The 21695-nt window shown below is 43.5% G+C and overlaps 1 protein-coding gene across 1 annotated transcript in view; it reads right to left on the bottom strand.

Annotated features, from left to right (window-relative positions):
- MEMO1 (mediator of cell motility 1) overlaps nucleotides 1-21695 on the bottom strand; it is a 178324-nt gene that overhangs the window by 60223 nt on the left and 96406 nt on the right. Inside the window, exons 6-7 of the mRNA XM_030195949.1 lie at nucleotides 16010-16152; nucleotides 14324-14400 (exon numbers count right to left, since the gene is read on the bottom strand). Of these exons, the coding sequence (XP_030051809.1) occupies nucleotides 14324-14400; nucleotides 16010-16152 (220 nt within the window). The remainder of the gene's footprint in view (nucleotides 1-14323; nucleotides 14401-16009; nucleotides 16153-21695) is intronic.

Below are 21695 nucleotides of genomic sequence, written 5' to 3'. Positions count from 1 at the left end.
CAGCATAGGGGGTGATCATATCTGATATTCCCAAGGTGGTCAAACAGGTACAAAAAGCAACAGCAAAAGTCAGGTGGATGCTTGAGTGTAGAGGGAGATGAATAGCCAACAGGAAATTTTTTTTTATTATTTGTACCCTGCACTTTCCCACTCATGGCAGGCTCAATGCGGCTTAGGTACTTATTTGTACCTGGGGCAATGGAGGGTTAAGTAACTTGCCCAGAGTCACAAGGAGCTGCCTGTGCCTGCAGTGGGAATCGAACCCAGTTCCCCAGGACTAAAGTCCACCACTCTAACCAATGGTGGTGATAGTACCTGTGTAAGTCTCTGGTAAGACACCCATTTAAAGGTGAATTCTATATATGGTGTCGAAAAAAAGATCTATTCTATAAACCGTACTTAAAGTTAGGCACGGTTTATAGATTAGCACTTATGCCAGGAGATCATGTCTAAATTTAGGCGCAGCCATTTTGCACCAACTGAAATGTGGTTGAAATGTGTGTACCTAAATTGGATGCGTATTCCCCGTATTCTATAACAATGTTTGTAAATGCCCATGAGCCTTCCATTTATGTAAGTGCTAATTAAATCTAATTAGTGCCAATTGTTTAAGCAGCCAATTATTGTGCTAATTAGCTCATTCAGTTAAATTGCACATGCAAATTGGGTGTGCACCCAAATTTAAACGCACAATTTTTGGTGACTTTTATAGAATTAGGGTGTTAAGAGTACTGTGTACAGTTCTGGAGTCTGTAGCTTTAAAAAGTTTTAAATAGGGTGGAGTCGGTCCAGAGGGTAGCTACTAAAATGGTCAGTGGTCTTCATCATAAAGCATACAGGAAAGACCGAGATCTCAATATGTATACTTTGGAAAAAAGAAAGGAAAGGAAAGGAGAGATGAGACACAGATATTTAAATACCTTCAGTGCATAAACACACAGAAAGCAGACCTTTTTCAATTAAAAGGAAACTCTGGAACTAAGATGAAAGGGAATTGACTCAGGAGTATGCTGAGGAAATACTTTACAAAAAGAGTGGTAAATACATGGAATAGTCTTCCCAGTGGAGATAAGGACTATATCTGAATTGAAGAAAGCTTAGACCAAGCACAGATGATCTCTTAAGGGACAGTAGAGATTAGTAGTTATCTGGATGGGCAGACTGGATAGGTCATTAATAGTCTTTTATCTCCTATCATTTACCATGTTTTTATGTTCTTTGTTTCTGTTTGTGTGTCTCATTGATTTCATTTGGATTTAGCTCACACCTTTTTTCAGTAGTAGCTCAAGGCGAGGTACCTTCAGGTACACTAGCTATTTCCCAGTCCCCATGGGGATCACAATCTAAATTTGTAACCAAGGTAATGGAGGGTTAAGAGAGTTGTCCAAGATTGCAAGCAGCAGAAGTGGGATTTGAACTGGACTTTCCTGCTTATCAGCCCATTATTCTAACCACTAGACTACTCCTCCACTCCTTTTAGTTGCAACAAAAATTAAAATCTTAATATGATCTATCAAGTGTACAGTGCGGCATACGTCTAGTAGCGCTATAGAAATGATAAGTAGTAGTAAGTAGTATTACCCCTTTGCAGCTTCATAAACAAGATCCTGCTAACTCCGGTCTACGTTGGCAATGCTGTGGGAGTTAGCAAGTTTTAGTAAACATATGTAGTGGTTTTGCCTGGCTTTGGTAGGGTATTGGAAAGAGCTATAGGCTACCATTAAGGTTATTTAAGTTTTGGTTCCCTTTATATTCCTGGTATTTGTCTTGGGTACAGGTGTTCATACATCTCCTTCCAAGAATGCTACTCTATAGTGGCATTGAATAGCTTAAAAAAAATTGGGACATTATGAAATCTCATCCTTTGTTTGAAAATCATTTCTTGTAGATAGCATTTTCCAGGAATTTAAAAGAACTGTTGAGTCCTGCCATGCTCCCCCAGGTTGACCACTGTGAAATAGGGTTGCTATAACACCTGAAGTATCACTAGGGAATGTACTGATCTTCAGAACCCTCTCGATGGCAAGATATACTAATTGAAATATGGCACAAGCTGTAAGTCATGAACAGTAGTATATTTGTTGAGATGTCCTTACAAAAGACCATCTGTAATTTACATATTCACATGAATGAACATAGACATAGTTTGTGTCATCAGAAGTAGGGTGCCCCTTTAGTGGCTGATAGTATAGCATTTCAACATTCCTTTGAAGATTTTCAGTGCCATGCCATTGATCAAGTCTTCCCGAGCAACCAAAGAAAAACAACAGATAGTCCAGAGAAAGAAGAGACTCAGATAAATTTATTGAAAAATGACCCAACTCTGCCACGTTTCAGAACTTATGCCTTCGTCAGGGGTCAATAGCAAAAATCTTCATTGATGCATAAAAAGAACAAATATGTGTTTCCAGCAATAGGAAAACAACTAGAAGCTATGCTGTGCACTATTCGCCTATGTGCATACACCTTCATGTCCAACTCACAACAGGGGACCATCAATTGGATTTAGTGACCCTTAGTGATGGTGGAGTGTTGAACCCCAGTATCAGGTTATCTGATATTCTTTGGGAAGAGTCTTTGTGGTCAGATTAGTTCACTTTGGGAAATCATTAAAAATTCAGTATACTGTCACATCCCAAGAATGCTGTTTCTTTTCTACTGTGCTTCCAAACCTAGAACACTTAGGGGTCCTTTTACAAAGGCATGCTAGAGTTTTTATCGTGTGCTAAAATTAAGCACGCACTAAATGTTAGAGATGCCCATATCTATGGGCATCTCTAACATTTAGCATCATTAACGCACACTAAAAACACTAGCATGTCTTTGTAAAAGACCCACCAAATCCACAAAAAATGGCTGTATAGTCCACAATCAAAATGCAATCCAATTACAAGTGGACAAGACTGATTGATACCATATCGTAAAATTTAGTAGCGGTGGGGGGGGGACCTCAGAAAGAAATTTTTACCCTCCCAATGTATTACGGGTTGGGATAATGATCTTTAAGTGACACTTTAATCACTGGTCTAAAAAAAAAAAAAAAAACCCTAACAAATTTGTGCAGTGAATGACCCATTTAAGTGAGTACATTTTAAAATTATTTTTCAACTATTTTCAACATGCAGAATACAATACTTGTTATTAAATAGCACACTGACCATAATTTGTCTTCATAAATTCACTGTCAATACAGCAAAACATCTAAAATTGATGCGTCAAAAATTGCAACATGGACATTTTTGAGAGAAAAACACCTTTCAGCTGCTTTATGACCTTATGACTTTTTTTGTTCTTGTTGTTTTGAAAATGAGCCCCTTAGGCTTCTTATTTTGAAATAATGCTTATCAGTGTTTTTATGCTGTAAGTATTATTGTACCTTTCCCACTGTTATCAAAGAAGTACATTTGTGTCACTTATGCAGAGTCAGCAGAGCAAAGGCACAAACCCTGAATAGAGACACACCAAGCCAAGGGTGGTGTGAATGAGAACTAGAAGAAAGTGGAGATTTTCTAGCTTGGACAAGTCACTTAAACCACCATTGAAACAGGTACAAAATAAGTACCTGTATATAACATGTAAAACGCTTTGACTGTAACCACAGAGGTAGTATATCAAGTCCAATCCCCTAAGATCTATTTTATTATTTTTGTTTTTTGTCTTGGGGGTATTGTATTGGTATTTATGGATAAGAACCTATCAGAAGCTCTAAGTATAGCACAATATAATATTTCAGGACCTTACTAACAAAAATAGTGAACAAAACACTCAAGGTCTCCAATACTGATTTTAACAGCTACCAACAATCAAGTTATATCCAAAACATTTTTCTTTTCTGAAAAAGATATTTAATAATGATGCCATTCTAAAGTGATCTGCAATAGTTAAGATGCAAATATATCTGGAACCACAATTCACTATAGAAAGTTTCAAAGGTCTGGATGGTCTAAAAGATCCAAAATATAACAGCTAAAAACTTGAATGCGATTTTGCAATTTTAAAATTTAAAACAGGCTCCCCTCCACATATATCACATGTATTTGGAGCAGTGTTACAAATTAACATCCAATAAAATACATCCCAGAGAATCACGAGACACTATGCAGTAGGAGAGACGCTACTCTCCCTCGACATATCGGCCTCCCATCGATTCATTTTTCTGCGAGTTAACCTCAGAAGGCAGCTAAGCATCGCAGGAGAGGAGATTATGATTTTGCAGAGTTACATCCAGTTGGATGGCAAAAAAGTGCTCCATAAGGAGAGAGACCTGGGCCGGCTTGAAGAAACCAAGATGGTGGCGCCATCAAGACCCCCTGCCTCATCAGTAAGCTCGGCATGGGCTGTGGAGATTACTGCAGAAGTTACCGCACCACTGGAAGCAGTATTAGTAAACAAGCTACAGCCCATAGAAGCTAAATTAGAATGAGTGGAAGTAAAATTAGATGAAGTTGGCAGGGAGCATGCCTTGTTTCAACAGCATACAAGCGATCTGGAAGATCAGATGCAGGGGGTGACGACATCCCAGACCCTCAATCCCAGCTGGCAGCTTTAGAGGAAAAGATAGAGGATCTCAAAAATCGGTCCTGAAGAAACAACTCACAACTGATTGGCTTGCCAGAGACTCTTGAGGAGCGGGATTTAGCACAGCGCTGGAGACTTGGCTTACGAGGGAACTTCTGCTACCAACAACTTTGGGACCACTTCGCATTGAATGCGCTCATTGCACAGGTCAACACCAGACCTCTGGGGAGCAACCCAGGCCAGTGATATTTCGTCTCCTCAATTTTACACATAAGGAGCAAATCATGGCGGTGATTCACGCTGGAAAATCTTTGATCTATGAGGAGAAATGAATACTATGCTTTCAAGACTACTCAGCTGCACACAGCAAAAAGAAGAGCCTTCACACGAGTTTGTTCCAGCTTGCATTAGAAGCATCCGCTTTGCATTACTTTATCCAGCCAAACTGAGAGTTGTCCATCGGGCCAAGACTTTCTTCTTTTACACTGTAGATGAGACGCAGTCCTTCCTAATTCAACTTAATCAGACAAGATGGAGGAGCGGATAGAGGGGGGGGGGATCTCCTTGTCTCTGAGTTCTCAAGTGGATTTTGTTTTGTGCTTATGCCTGTGTATTCGGATGTTGAAAGTGTTGGAATCAATAATAAGGGGTGGGTGAAGATTGGGTTATGAGGGAAGGGAGAAAATTGTTTTGAATGTTTTGCTGTTGACATTTGTGTTTATGCTGGTTATTGGATGTATTTATTTTCGTTTGCCATCAATAAAAAATGTTGAAACATAAAAGACATCCCATTGATTCATGCAGTGTATGCCATTTGTAATAAAATCAAAGTGGAGAATACAGATCCAGTTGTCTACTACATAATCTGTCCACAAAAAGAACCCAGCACCAACAGACTAACCTGTGACTTCAGTTAAGTGCTTTTTAAATTTTTAAAGGGTATAACATATAAAATATGGAATAAAGCAAGTTGTATATGATAAATAGTACTGGTTCAAAGCTTGATACTGACCCAATGAAGAGGTTAGGTGAGCCACTGAGGAGTCAATGCTTTGAACTACACTTTATAAAATTTTGTACTGGGTTCTTTTTGTGGAGTGCCCCTGCCTTGAGATCTTGCCATTGCCTTGAATTTGATTTACTACATAATCTGTAGTACTTTCTACACAGAATGACCTTCAGTGGAACTTAATGGAACCGGAAGCACCATGTCTTTCTCCTTTCTAGGAACCTTCTCTGGACAATTTTACAAAATTCAACAAAATGCAATCTAAAAGAATTAAATGTGTTAATTCAGTGATTTAATATAGTTGACAAATTCACCAGCACATAATGTTTAGGGGTGAGGATTTAGAATGCTAGGATATTTTCCTTGTATTTTTCCTTTTACTCCTATTTTCTCCACACTATACTTGTGGGCTAATTATTTGAAGGAGTTGGCATTTTTCTCTGTTTTCTTAGTAACTCTTTGCCTGATTAGATTGTGTACAGCTGCCTTATATTTTTTTCTTTTGTATATTCTTGAGATGCACCATAAAGCGAATGCTACATACCTGTAGAAGGTATTCTCCGAGGACAGCAGGCTGATTGTTCTCACTGATGGGTTGACGTCCTCGGCAGCCCCCTCCATCGGAAAGTTTACTAGCAAAGGCCTTTGCTAGTCCTCGCGCGCCCATGCGCACCGCGCATGCGCGGCCGTCTTCCCGCCCGAAACCGGCTCGAGCCGGCCAGTCCAGTATGTAGCAAGACAATACACTTCAAGGGAAGACTCAACTCCAAAGGGGAGGCGGGCGGGTTTGTGAGAACAATCAGCCTGCTGTCCTCGGAGAATACCTTCTACAGGTATGTAGCATTCGCTTTCTCCGAGGACAAGCAGGCTGCTTGTTCTCACTGATGGGGTATCCCTAGCCCCCAGGCTCACTCAAAACAACAACCATGGTCAATTGGGCCTCGCAACGGCGAGGACATAACTGAAATTGACCTAAAAAAATTTACCAACTAACTGAGAGTGCAGCCTGGAACAGAACAAACAGGGCCCTCGGGGGGTGGAGTTGGATCCTAAAGCCCAAACAGGTTCTGAAGAACTGACTGCCCGAACCGACTGTCGCGTCGGGTATCCTGCTGCAGGCAGTAATGAGATGTGAATGTGTGGACAGATGACCACGTCGCAGCTTTGCAAATTTCTTCAATAGAGGCTGACTTCAAGTGGGCTACCGACGCAGCCATGGCTCTAACATTATGAGCCGTGACATGACCCTCAAGAGCCAGCCCCGCCTGGGAGTAAGTGAAGGAAATGCAATCTGCTAGCCAATTGGATATGGTGCGTTTCCCTACAGCCACTCCCCTCCTGTTGGGATCAAAAGAAAAACAATTGGGCGGACTGTCTGTGGGGCTGTGTCCGCTCCAGGTAGAAGGCCAATGCTCTCTTGCAGTCCAATGTGTACAGCTGACGTTCAGCAGGACAGGAATGAGGACGGGGAAAGAATGTTGGCAAGACAATTGACTGGTTTAGATGGAACTCCGACACGACCTTTGGCAAGAACTTAGGGTGAGTGCGGAGGACTACTCTGTTATGATGAAATTTGGTGTAAGGGGCCTGGGCTACCAGGGCCTGAAGCTCACTGACTCTACGAGCTGAAGTAACTGCCACCAAGAAAATGACCTTCCAAGTCAAATACTTCAGATGGCAGGAATTCAGTGGCTCGAAAGGAGGTTTCATCAGCTGGGTGAGAACGACATTGAGATCCCATGACACTGTAGGAGGCTTGACAGGGGGCTTTGACAACAGCAAGCCTCTCATGAAGCGAACAACTAAAGGCTGTCCTGAGATCGGCTTACCTTCCACATGGTAATGGTAAGCACTGATTGCACTAAGGTGAACCCTTACAGAGTTGGTCTTGAGACCAGACTCAGACAAGTGCAGAAGGTATTCAAGCAGGGTCTGTGTAGGACAAGAGCGAGGATCTAGGGCCTTGCTGTCACACCAGACGGCAAACCTCCTCCAATGGAAGAAGTAACTTCTCTTAGTGGAATCTTTCCTGGAAGCAAGCAAGATGCGGGAGATACCCTCTGACAGACCCAAAGAGGCAAAGTCTACGCCCTCAACATCCAGGCCGTAAGAGCCAGCGACTGGAGACTGGGATGCAGAAGTGCCCCTTCGTCCTGCGTGATGAGGGTCGGAAAACACTCCAATCTCCACGGTTCTTCGGAGGACAACTCCAGAAGAAGAGGGAACCAGATCTGACGCGGCCAAAAAGGAGCAATCAGAATCATGGTGCCTCGATCTTGCTTGAGTTTCAACAAAGTCTTCCCCACCAGAGGTATGGGAGGATAAGCATACAGCAGACCCTCCCCCCAGTCCAGGAGGAAGGCATCCGATGCTAGTCTGCCGTGGGCCTGAAGCCTGGAACAGAACTGAGGGACTTTGTGGTTCACTCGAGATGCGAAGAGATCTACCAAGGGGGTGCCCCACACCTGGAAGATCTGTCGTACCACACGGGAATTGAGCGACCACTCGTGAGGTTGCATAATCCTGCTCAACCTGTCGGCCAGACTGTTGTTTACGCCTGCCAGATATGTGGCTTGGAGCCCCATGCCGTGACGGCGAGCCCAGAGCCACATGCTGACGGCTTCCTGACACAGGGGGCGAGATCCGGTGCCCCCCTGCTTGTTGACATAGTACATGGCAACCTGGTTGTCTGTCTGAATTTGGATAATTTGGTGGGACAGCCGATCTCTTAAAGCCTTCAGAGCGTTCCAGATCGCTCGTAACTCCAGAAGATTGATCTGCAGATCGCGTTCCTGGAGGGACCAGCTTCCTTGGGTGTGAAGCCCATCGACATGAGCTCCCCATCCCAGGAGGGACGCATCCGTGGTCAGCACCTTTTGTGGCTGAGGAATTTGGAAGGGACGTCCCAGAGTCAAATTGGAGCAAATCGTCCACCAATATAGGGATTTGAGAAAACTCGTGGACAGGTGGATCACGTCCTCTAGACCCCCGGCGGCCTGATACCACTGGGAGGCTAGGGTCCATTGAGCAGATCTCATGTGAAGGCGGGCCATGGGAGTCACATGAACTGTGGAGGCCATGTGGCCCAGCAATCTCAACATCTGCCGAGCTGTGATCTGCTGGGACGCTCGCACCCGCGAGACGAGGGACAACAAGTTGTTGGCCCTCGTCTCTGGGAGATAGGCGCGAGCCGTCCGAGAATCCAGCAGAGCTCCTATGAATTCGAGTTTCTGCACTGGGAGAAGATGGGACTTTGGATAATTTATCACAAACCCCAGTAGCTCCAGGAGGCGAATAGTCATCTGCATGGACTGCAGGGCTCCTGCCTCAGAAGTGTTCTTCACCAGCCAATCGTCGAGATATGGGAACACGTGCACCCCCAGCCTGCGAAGTGCCGCTGCTACTACAGCCAAGCACTTTGTGAACACCCTGGGCGCAGAGGCGAGCCCAAAGGGTAGCACACAGTACTGGAAGTGGCGTGTGCCCAGCTGAAATCGCAGATACTGTCTGTGAGCTGGCAGTATCGGGATGTGAGTGTAGGCATCCTTCAAGTCCAGAGAGCATAGCCAATCGTTTTGCTGAATCATGGGAAGGAGGGTGCCCAGGGAAAGCATCCTGAACTTCTTTTACGAGATATTTGTTCAGGGCCCTTAGGTCTAGGATGGGACGCATCCCCCCTGTCTTCTTTTCCACAAGGAAGTACCTGGAATAGAATCCCAGCCCTTCCTGCCTGGATGGCACGGGCTCGACCGCATTGGCGCTGAGAAGGGCGGAGAGTTCCTCTGCAAGTACCTGCTTGTGCTGGAAGCTGTAAGACTGAGCTCCCGGTGGACAATTTGGAGGTTTTGAGGCCAAATTGAGGGTGTATCCTTGCCGGACTATTTGCAGAACCCACTGATCGGAGGTTATGAGAGGCCACCTTTGGTGAAAAGCTTTCAACCTCCCTCCGACTGGCAGGTCGCCCGACACTGACACTTGGACGTCGGCTATGCTCTGCTGGAGCCAGTCAAAAGCTCGCCCCTTGCTTTTGCTGGGGAGCCGCGGGGCCTTGCTGAGGCGCACGCTGCTGACGAGAGCGAGCGCGCTGGGGCTTAGCCTGGGCCGCAGGCTGTCGGGAAGGAGGATTGTACCTACGCTTACCAGAAGCATAGGGACCAGTCTTCCTTCCCCCGAAAAATCTTCTACCTGTAGAGGTAGATGCTGAAGGCTGCCGGCGGGAGAACTTGTCGAATGCGGTGTCCCGCTGGTGGAGAGACTCTACCACCTGCTCGACTTTTTCCCCAAAAATGTTCTCCGCACGGCAAGGCGAGTCCGCAATCCGCTGCTGGATTCTATTCTCCAGGTCGGCGGCACGCAGCCATGAGAGCCTGCGCATCACCACACCTTGAGCAGCGGCCCTGGACGCAACATCAAAAGTGTCAAACTCCTCTGGCCAGGAATTTTCTGCACGCCTTCAGCTGCCTGACCACCTCCTGAAAAGGCTTGGCTTGCTCAGGGGGAAGAGCATCAACCAAGCCCGCCAACTGCCGCACATTGTTCCGCATGTGTATGCTCGTGTAGAGCTGGTAAGACTGGATCTTGGCCACGAGCATAGAAGAATGGTAGGCCTTCCTCCCAAAGGAGTCTAAGGTTCTAGGGTCTTTGCCCGGGGGCGCCGAAGCATGCTCCCTAGAACTCTTAACCTTCTTTAGGGCCAAATCCACAACTCCAGAGTCGTGAGGCAACTGAGTGCGCATCAGCTCTGGGTCCCCATGGATCCGGTACTGGGACTCGATCTTCTTGGGAATGTGGGGATTACTTAATGGCTTGGTCCAGTTCGCAAGCAATGTCTTTTTCAGGACATGATGCAAGGGAACAGTGGACGCTTCCTTAGGTGGAGAAGGATAGTCCAGGAGCTCAAACATTTCAGCCCTGGGCTCGTCCTCCACAACCACCGGGAAGGGGATGGCCGTAGACATCTCCCGGACAAAGGAAGCGAAAGACAGACTCTCAGGAGGAGAAAGCTGCCTTTCAGGAGAGGGAGTGGGATCAGAAGGAAGACCCTCAGACTCCTCGTCAGAGAAATATCTGGGGTCTTCTTCGTCCTCCCACGAGGCCTCACCCTCGGTGTCAGACACAAGTTCACGGACCTGTGTCTGCAACCTCGCCCGGCTCGACTCTGTGGAGCCACGTCCACGATGGGGGCGTCGAGAGGTAGACTCCCTCGCCCGCATCGGCGAAGCTCCCTCCGCCGACATAGTCGGGGAGCCTTCCTGGGAGGTGGCCGCGGTCGGCACCGCACGCGGTACCGACGTCGGGGACCTCAACCTGGGCGATGGACCAGCCGGCGCCACGCTCGACGGTACCGGAGGCGCAAGCACCGCCGGTACCGGAGGGGTAGGGCGCAACAGCTCTCCCAGAATCTCTGGGAGAACGGCCCGGAGGCTCTCGTTCAGAGTGGCTGCAGAAAAAGGCTAAGAGGTCGATGCAGGCGTCGACGTCAGAACCTGTTCCGGGCGAGGAGGCTGTTCCGGGCTGTCCAGAGTGGAGCGCATCGACACCTCCTGAACAGAGGGTGAGCGGTCCTCTCGGTGCCGATGCCTGCTGGGTGCCGAATCCCTCGGCGACCCAGAGCTCTCGGTGCCGACACGGGGAGGAGACCGGTGTCGATGCTTCTTCGACTTCTTCCGAAGCATGTCACCGGAGCTCCCCGGCACCGACGAGGAGGACGTAGAATCCATCCGTCGCTTCCTCGGGGCCGAGACCGAAGAGGGTCGATCCCGGGGGGGCTGTACCGCAGGAGCCCTCAGGGTAGGAGGAGACCCACCCGAAGGCTCACCGCCACCAGCAGGGGAATGGACAGCCCTCACCTGCACTCCTGACGATGCACCTCCGTCCGACGACATCAGCAGACGAAGTCTCGGTACCACCGACGTCGATGCAGTCGCCCGATGCCTCGGCGCCGATGCAGAGGTCCGATGCCTCGATGCAGTCGATGGAGCGGCAGCCAAGGAAGATGGTCCGGACTCTGACGACGTCGATGCACTCGATGCCTCCGGTGCCGATGTCGACGAAGAGCCCGAGAACAAAACGTTCCACTGGGCTAATCTCGCTACCTGAGTCCGCCTTTGTAACAGGGAACACAGACTGCAGTTCTGAGGGCGGTGCTGGGCCCCTAGACACTGAAGACACGCAGAGTGCCTATCAGTGAGCGAGATTACCCGGGCGCACTGGGTGCACTTCTTGAAGCCGCTGGAAGGCTTCGATGTCATGGGCGGAAAAATCACGCCCGCGAAATCAAAAGCCGAAATGGCGAAAATTGAACCACCAAAATTTAAAGGGAGAAAAATCTCGACCGAGGCCAAACTAGGCCTACCCCGACAACGAAAGAAAACTTACGGGGCAAAAGCTGTGAAAATTACGGGAAGGGCAGAAAACCCGAAAGGGTCTTCCGGAACACTTCCGGAGCGCTTCCCGAACTTTTTTAAAGAAACAAGGAAAAAACACGTCGAAAAGGACGCGCGAGGTCGACTCTCTGGGGCACGAACGGCGTAACACGACCGTACCGAGCGCGGACGAAAGAAGACTGGCCGGCTCGAGCCGGTTTCGGGCGGGAAGACGGCCGCGCATGCGCGGTGCGCATGGGCGCGCGAGGACTAGCAAAGGCCTTTGCTAGTAAACTTTCCGATGGAGGGGGCTGCCGAGGACGTCAACCCATCAGTGAGAACAAGCAGCCTGCTTGTCCTCGGAGAAAGTACAATTCTTTTTTTTACTTTTATTTTAATTTCCAAACAACACAATCACATAATTAATGTAACTGAGGAAGAGTTACAACTCAAAAAATATAAGGAAAATAATCCCATAAAGTAAAATTCAATGTAAAAAAAAAAAGAGAAATTCACAAGGTATATAAAAAAATGAATGTCCTGAATACTGTGCTTTAAATCTGTGCTTTGGAAGCCATATCTTGCTAAAGATGTAAAAAGACTGGAAGCGGTACAAAGAAAAGCTACAAAACTGGTATGGCATTTGTGCTGCAAACTGTACGAGGAGAGATTTGATGACCTGAACATGTATACCTTTGAGGAAAGGAGAAACAGGGTTGACATGATGCAGACATTCAAATATTTGAAAGTTATTAATCTGCAAACAAACCTTTTCCACAGACAGGAAGGCGGTAGAACTAGAGGACATGAATTGAGGTTGAAGGGGAGGGCAGACTTAGGAGCAATGTCAGGAAGTATTTTTTCATGGAAAGGGTGGTGGATACTTGGAATGCCCTCCCGCGGGAGGTGGTGGAGTGAAAACGATAATGCAATTCAAACGTGCGTGGGATAAACACGAAGGAATCCTGTTTAGAAGGAATGGATCCACGGAATCTTAGCGGAGATTGGGTGGAAACACCTGTAATTGAGAAGCAAAGCCAGTGCTGGGCAGACTTCTGCGGTCTGTGCCCTGATCGTGACTGAATAGATATGGATGGGCTGGAGTGTAAATTTTAAGGGGCTTTGACGTTAGCTTCAGAACTTTTAGTACAAGAACAGTGCTGGGCAGACTTCTACGGTCTGTGCCCTGAGAATGGCAAGGACAAATCAAACTCAGGTATACATAAAAAGTATCGCATACCATGTAAAATGAGTTTATCTTTTTAGGGAGACTGGATGGACCGTATAGGTCTTTATCTGCCATCATTTACTATGTTATTTTGTAAATCTGGAATCCTATGTTCAACACTATGGAATCTAAATGTGCCGTAAAAAGTTTTATATAAACAGGTGGCACTTCCAGCGGTGCTGTGGCCTGGTAGATGCAGGTTCCAACATTAATCCAATTCCCATCAATGTGTCAGAAAGCAGCAAATGCGCCCTGATTTGTCCTGAAGGAGATGACAACAGTTACTACAGAGCAGTCAAATAGTTTAATCAGAAAATACTTACACGAACTTTTATGATGGAGTAGCCTAGTGGTTAGAGCAACAGGCTAAGAACAAGGAAAGCAAGAGCTCAAAATCAGCTTCTCCCAGACTGATGCTCCTTGTGATGCTGGGCAAGTCACTTCACCTTCCACTGCCTCAAGTACAAACTTAAGAGCCTGATTTACTGCCTGTGTAAATGTATTAACCATGCAAGTTATTCAGTTAGGGTCCAATATTCAGCTGGCAGCGATCAGCATTTTGCTGGCAGCCACCAGCGTTAAACTGAGGGGCACTGCATAAAAGCAGGACTGACTTTTATGTGGCCCTACTTATGCAGTTACCCTGGCCAGTTATCGGAACTTAACCGGCCAAGTGTAGACACCACCCCCAGAACACCCCCCCCCCCCCCCCCCCCCCAAATAGCCAGTTTTCAGTTCAGTGCTAACCTGTTATTTTCAGCAGCCTTAATTTGTTAAGTGCCACTGAAAATTAGCAGTTAGCCCCAAAAAGGTGGTTTAACTGTCCAGCAGCAGATTCTGGCCAGTTAAATTGCTTTGAATATCAACTCATTAGTTAATACATAGGCACCATTGATAATAATGGGGCTTGCATTAATTAAAGTACATTAACACAGATTATAACACAGATTAGTAAATCTGAGGACAAGAAAATGCCTACTTGTACCTGAATAACTTGCCTTGAGCTACCAATGAAAAGGCGTGAGCTAAATCCACAAAAAAGGGCTTCTCTAAGTACTCAGTTAGTTGTAGGGTGTAACAGATGAAAACATTTTTAGCTATACTAAACTGCTGCTTTAAAGAGCAAACAAAAGATTACAGAACGGTATAAATTATACTGTGTTCACATCAGGTACTTAATTTTCCAGGTACCAAAAGACTTACCATTTTATCTAGATTTTCAATAGACCTATAGATCTCCCCTTGGGATTCATCATAGTATGTGTATCGGAACCTTTGACCTTCAAACAAAAATCATGTACAAAAAAGGGAGATGAATTTGGAACTGAAAACAAAACAAAACGGACATTATTTATGAAGCCAAAAGGGAGAGCAAAGTGTTCCCAACTGCTGGATAAACCATAACATATGCTATCATGTGATCAAATCAGTGCTTTAAATCCCCAACTACCATAATATGTGAAGCATGGATAACTCAATGGATGTGGCAGGTGCTAGGCAGTAACCCAAACAATGACAGAATTCAAGCATGTCCAGATAGAGAGGGAAGTGGTAAGAATGTAAGAGAACACCAAAACCTGGAGTAACAGTAGGGAGAAGGCAACTAGGGGACCTTATAAGTCCTAATCAGCTGACAAATTACCATACTATATTTTATACTCAAATCACATACATTTCTTTAGGGCCTTCAGTATGGAATTTTAAACCAACAATTTTTAAATGCCCAGAATCAAATGTAAACAATATTTTCATTATAAGGTCACAGATTCACTCTCCTCTGGTTTTTATTTTTAAAACATTTTCAAGTGTCTTCTAAATCGTGCTTAACTCCATTTCAGGGAGAACGGTCAATGTGCTATGGGGCAATGATGGCAATCTGATCCTTGGAAATTCTGCATAAGGTAACTTTTCAATATCACATCATTTGTAAGTTTTATGTACTATTTACTCTTTTTTGGCACACAATTACACTCATGCTACACCGTATCAATTATTATACCAGAATGCTTTGGCACCAATGCTCTTATAAGTAAGAGTGTGTGTGTGGTGCACGGAAGCAGATGAGTCTCCCCATAGCTGGACACTTTTTGCAAATTAAAAAGTTATTTGGCAATAATCAGTAACAATGGTACTCCTCACATAGATAGCATATTCAACTTATCATGGACAGCAGGAGGAGTACTGTGAAAAATTAGCCTGCCATCAACTTGAAAGGGAAGCAGGCAATTCAAAGTTCAGAATTTCAAAGTTGAAAATGCTTCTTGCTGTCCACTCATTAAAGTGTGACTTAAGCAATACAAACATGTCTGGCTTAACAGGAAAGCTATCAGCAAATAGAACAGCAACACTTTGTTCAGCTCCACATTTCTATGCCGGACACCACCGAGTAAAATGTAACTTTGAAGAATTATCTTGTTTAATGTTACAGCGTGTGATCTACTGATCAATTAAAAGCTGGTCAAACACTCCCCTTGTGTTGTACTTCTAATTTTGCTGCAACAGAGAGAAGCTGATGTTACTGCAGGAATGGAGCTACATTAACATCGGAAGCCAAGTTTTCACAAAGACAGGATTATGGCTGTCCTCAGCTAACACCATGTACTCAAATACAGGGAGGTTTATTTTTTATTTTGTTTTGTTTTAACTAGATGTCTAGTTTATCAATCTTAAAATCATGCATGTATATAGAATAGCAGATAAGAAAAGAACAGTAGCTATAACTCTCAAACCATTTCAAAACCATAATGCATGGTATATATATATATATATATATATATATATATATATATATATATATATATATATATATATATATATATATATATATATATATATATATATATACATATATAAAAACAATCTAGGTACACATTTCAGTCTGTCACTTACCCCAATGACAGAAATCACTAGAAATCACAAAGAGGTTACTAGGATCTGCTAGGTACTTGCTGAAAAGTTTTCCAAATTCCTGTTCTTTCGATTCACTTAGTGCACCAACCAGCACAGGAACGATTGTAAACTCATCCTTATGGCTAAAAGCAAAAGTAGAAACAAAAACAGATTTGAATACAGCATAAGCAAGGAAAATATAGCAGAATCCTATCACTAAAAAGAGTAGTCTAAGGGTTAGAGAAATGAGCTGAGAATCAAAGAAACCAGGTTCAAATCCTCTACCGTTCTTGTGATATCCGGCAAGTTATTTTTAACCCCCCCCCCCCCCCCCCATTCCCTGAGGTACTAAATCAGAATATAAACCCTTTAGGGATAGGAAAATATCTACTGTACCTGAATATAACTTGCCCTGAACTACTGAGAAATGTTTGAGCTAATCTAAGTCTATATAATTTATTTTTAGTCTTTATTAGTGAAAAATCTGCTGCAATGTATAAGTCAGTTTAAAAGGGGCCTCTAAGCTGCATTAGGTGCTAATGTGCACTAAAACAGCAAAAAATGGAGCACCAATGGATGCTCTACAGTGTCACATGGTATAATATGTGTGCACTCAGCATGATAAACGTTTTTGAATGTTTTTGAGGGGTGTGTCAGGAGTACAGAGTGTGGGTGTTCCTGTGCTAACCAGTTAGCATATCTACATTACCGGATGCAAACTAGTGAGTGCACAAAAGCAAACAAAAAGAGGGATCAATAGTATCAGGGGTTTGCACTTTCACAAAAGACAGTTCTCTGCCTCTTCAGGTTCTGAAAACATTTCAGTGTCAGCTGATAGCTCTTAAGAAACCATTTAGACCCAAGATGAGATACATTTTGCCAACTTTTTTCGAGATGAGGAAGATCTGTAATAGAACCCCTGATCTGATTCTTTGAATGGAACGATTTCTGATGCTTTCATTTGTGGAGGCATGTGGACTTCTTTAAAGTTAGTCATGAGATTGTAATGGGAGATTCAACCTGAGTGGCCTTCATGAAGAAGTAGACAAAACAAAAAGCATATCCCATCTTGATGATGCTGAGCACACAGGAATCTGTTATGGCCTCCTGTGCTGTTAAGAAATATTTTAATTGACCCAACAGGCAGCAATGGGCTCAGGCTGGAAAGAGAAGTGACAGTGTTTTTGGATACTTCAGGACCAGGACTGTTTGGACTGAGATGGAGCAAGCCGTTTAGATTGTCTTCTATCTGCTGACATCTTGCAAAAGTGTGCCAGTAAATAGAAGGAAGCTGCTTTTTTTGAACACCAAGGCCAGTGAGTGTCCTGTTGGACTTGAATTACTAAATGGACCAATGATGAATCTGACTGGTATAATTTTATATGATTTCTTTTTATGCACACCGTTCTCAATGGAGGAGGGTGAATAGTGGAGTGCCGTAGGGATCTGTACTGGGGGGACCAATGCTAATTAATATATAAATGATCTGGAAATCAAAACAAGTGAAGTGATTAAATCTACAGATGATACAAAATTATTCAAAGTTGTTAAAACATATGCAGACTCTGAAAAATTGCAGGAAGACATTAGAAAATCCAAAGACTGGGCACCCAAATGGCAGACTATCCCAATCACAGGTTATTTGATGCTAGGGTCCACGTTAGGAGTCCATGACCAAGAAAATGATCTAGGTGTCATTGTAGACAATAGGCTGAAATCTTTTGTTCAGTGTGCAGCAGCAGCAAAAAAAGCAAACAGGATGCTAAGAATTATTAGCAAAGGGATTGAAAATAAGATTATTATAATGCTTCTGGATCGCTCCAAGGTATGACCTCATCTTGAGTATTACATGTAATTCTTGTCAACGTATCTCAGTGGAATTAGAAATAGTTCAAAGAAAGGTGTCTAAAATGATAAAGGGATGGAACTCCTCTCATATGAGGAGAGGCTAAAGAGGTTAGGGCGCTTCAGCTTGGAAAAGAGATGACCGAGGGGGGATATGATAGAGGTCTACAAAATCCCAAGTGGAGTAGAATGGGTAAAAGTGAACCAATTTTTACTCTTTCAGAAAGTACAAAGGCTAAGGACACTCAAGGAGGCTACATAGTAATGCTTTTAAAATGAATAGGGAGAAATATTTTTTTCACTCAACAAATAATTAAGCTCTGGAACTCATTGTCAGAAAATGTGATTAAAGTGGTTAGAATATCTAGGTTTAAAAAAAGGTTTGGACAAGTTCCCGGAAGAAAAGTCCATAGTCTACTATTGAGACAGACATGGAGGAAGCCACTGTTTGCCCAGGGATTGGAAGAATGGAATTTTGCTATTATTTGGGATTCTCAAACAAGAAATTAAGGAGTAACATCCAAGCGGCAACATGCAAACATTTCAAATCATATAAAAAAAGAAAGGGCAGAAGGGCATCAGACATTAGCTCATGAAAGGCTATTGGATTTCATATTTATTTATTATTACATTTATATCCCACATTTTCCCCACCTGTTTGCAGGCTGAATGTGGCTTACAAAGTACCGTAACGGCGTTTGCCCCAGCTATTTCAAATCCCCAATAACTTAATACTTTTTACCCACCAGAAAAATTTTTAAAAGCACAAACCTTATTACCATTCACAGCGAAACTAATATGGAGGACAAAATATAAAAATATTCAAAATAAGCGATCACTTATCTGCTACTGCAGAATCTGAAACTGAGCAACAATATAGCACCCACAACGCTTGCTACTGGTGATTCGGATTAGCAACCTGCTTCTGGGGTCCTTAAATGGATTTGAAATGTTTGTATGCCACATGGATGTTATTCCCTACTTTCTTGTTTTATTATTATTATTGGGAGCAAGACAAGTTTCTCTTGGAGTAGTGTGATGTACTACTATTTGGGATTCTGCCACATACTTGTGACCTGGATTGGTCACTGTTGGAAACAGGATAATACTGGGCTAGATAGACCATTGGTCTGACCCAGTATGGCTATTCTTATGTTCTTAAGCATGACAGTATGGATTGAATACCATTGCACACATGGTTTATGTTATTCAATGAGTCACTTATGTTCTAACGAATGTTTAGGGGGGGGGTTCAATTTAGCTTTTTTATGAGACTGGGAGACTGGGCATCCACATGATAGATGATGTTTAGTGTGAGCAAGTGCAAAGTGATGCATGTGGGAAAGAGGAACCCAAACTATAGTTACGTGATGCAAGGTTCCACATTAGGAGTAACTGACCAGGAAAGGGATATGGGTGTCATTGATGACGATATATTGAAAACCTCTGCTCAGTGTGCGGCGGTGGCTAAGAAAGCAAATAGAATATTAGGTATTATTAGGAAAGGAATGGAAAACAAAAATGAGGGCGTTATAATGCCTTTGTATCGCTCCATGGTGTGACCACACGTCAAATACTATGTGCAATTCTGGTCACCACAACTCAAAAAAGATATAATGGAATTAGAGAAGATACAGAGAAGGGTGACAAAAATGATAAAGAGGATGGGATGACTTCTCTAAAAGGAAAGGCTGAAGCAGCTAGGGCTCCTCAGCTTGGAGAAAAGACGTGAGGGGAGATATGACAGAGGTCTATAAAATAATGAATGGAATGAAACGGATAGATGTGAATCACTTGTTTACTCTTTCAAAAAATACTAGGACTAGGGGGGGCACGCAATGAAATTACAAAGTAGTAAATTTAAAACAAATCAGAGAAAATATTTCTTCACTCAATATGTAATTAAACTCTGGAATTCGTTGCCAGAGAATGTGGTAAAAGCAGTTACCTTAGCGAGGTTTTAAAAAAATGTTTGGATAGCTTTTTAAAAGAAAAGTCTATGAGTCATTATTAAGATGGACTAGGAGAAAAATCCACTGCTTACTTCTAGCATAAAATGTACCTGTAACCTGGATAGGCCACTGTTGGAAACAGGATGTTGGGCTTGATGAACCTTCGGTCTGTCCCAGTATGGCAACACTTATGTACTTATAATACTGGAAATATTAAGTAGAGTAACTGGAAGAATTCTTTTACGGTGTTAGCACATTACAGTTTAAAAAAAAACATATTTCTTATAAATACATTTTTAAATATATTTTTTCCTATAAACATTTTTTTTGGTATGTGTTACGACTTTGTTTTAAAGAGTAATAGTTTTTTTGCCTGCATTTTTATATGCATATACTGTCCCACACAGAATTGATGTGATACAATTCTTGTAGAGAGCAAGGATCCATTAAAAGATTTTCTTTTCCAAATAATTTAAGAGCTTTGGGTCCTTCCAAGACAGGGTATTTGAATGGTCTCTGAACTTCTTAGCCTCTTTTGTTGCCAACTCAACCGCAACTGAACTATGAAACAGCTGAGCTGTTGAATCCTGGAGTTGGATGAAGCTTCAGTCTATTGAAAAAGGCTACAATAAAACTGGCAAGCGCTACAAGCAATTAATATATGTGCCATTTCTAAGAGCACCCCTTTCTGTGAGTGCCACAGAGGAATGTGCCTGTGAAAGCATAAATGGACAATTCCCAAACTGGGTGCCTCCATTTTGCTGCCCCAAAGCACACGGGGGTAGGAGCATATTCTGTAAAAGTACCCGTGTACCAAGGTTCAATTACAGAATACTAGTGTAACCCAGTATTGACACGCCTAACATTTAGGAACCACAGTTACACTAGCTATAGAACTGGTATAAATGCAGGCATCTAAATGCGGTAGGGACCTGTGTAACCTAATGTATTCCATAAATTATATGCATAACTGATAACACTGCCCAAGTCCTATCCATGCCCTAATTGCTTATAAATTGTTTCTAAATCTATAATCAATATAAATATGTGTGTTTATAAATAATAAGCAAGTTTAATAACCCCCACCACCACTCTCTACCCTTCCAAACCCAACAATAGCTGACTTCACCTACCCCAAGGAACCTTAATCTACCCTGTTAAATTGTCCAGGGGCACAATATACAACCCTTTCTGTATGCCCCAGTAGGGGAGAAATATGCCCTATGAAGACATAATTTTTTAATCTGTGGATGAATAATAAGTCATCATCAATCTCAGGATTCAGTATAGCTCTCCTGTCTTACACAGTCCTTCCCACAATAGAAAATGTCTTCTCAGAAGATGTGCTGGTAGCAGGAATACACAAGATCCCCTGTGCAAATTTTGTGGCCAGCACTTTTGCTTGTTTTCCAAAAAATGAAAATCAAATGTTGTCTGCATCGTTCGTACATAAATAATTGTCCAATTCATTAACAGCATTCAAAGTAGAAAATGACACGGGGATAAAGTCTGTCCCTGTCCCGTTGGCTCTGTCCCCACCCTGTCTCCATGTCATTTTCTACTGCTGAAACACCAAGGGCAATCTGCAGCTAGTGCTAATATAATTCTACTTGCAGAGCCTTCCAGCTACCTAGCCCAAGATGAGTGAAACTGGGGTGAAGGAGGGGGAGGAAACTACTGGAAGAGGATAAGGATATGAGAAAGAGATGAAATGAGAAAAGAGAAGAGCAGCAGATCAGAAACAGAGAAGAGCAAAATAACCGAGCTCAGAGAGAGAGAGAGAGAACACTGGCAACAGAAGTGAGAGGAGAAGAGAAATAATGAAAAGAGAAAAACAGAAAAAAATCAGGAAGGATTCAGAAGAGTAAAAATTGCAAAATTTTATGATG

Source organism: Microcaecilia unicolor, chromosome 3 (assembly GCF_901765095.1).
Source record: "Microcaecilia unicolor chromosome 3, aMicUni1.1, whole genome shotgun sequence".
Lineage (NCBI taxonomy): Eukaryota > Metazoa > Chordata > Amphibia > Gymnophiona > Siphonopidae > Microcaecilia > Microcaecilia unicolor.
This window is presented reverse-complemented; position numbering and strand designations above follow the sequence as displayed.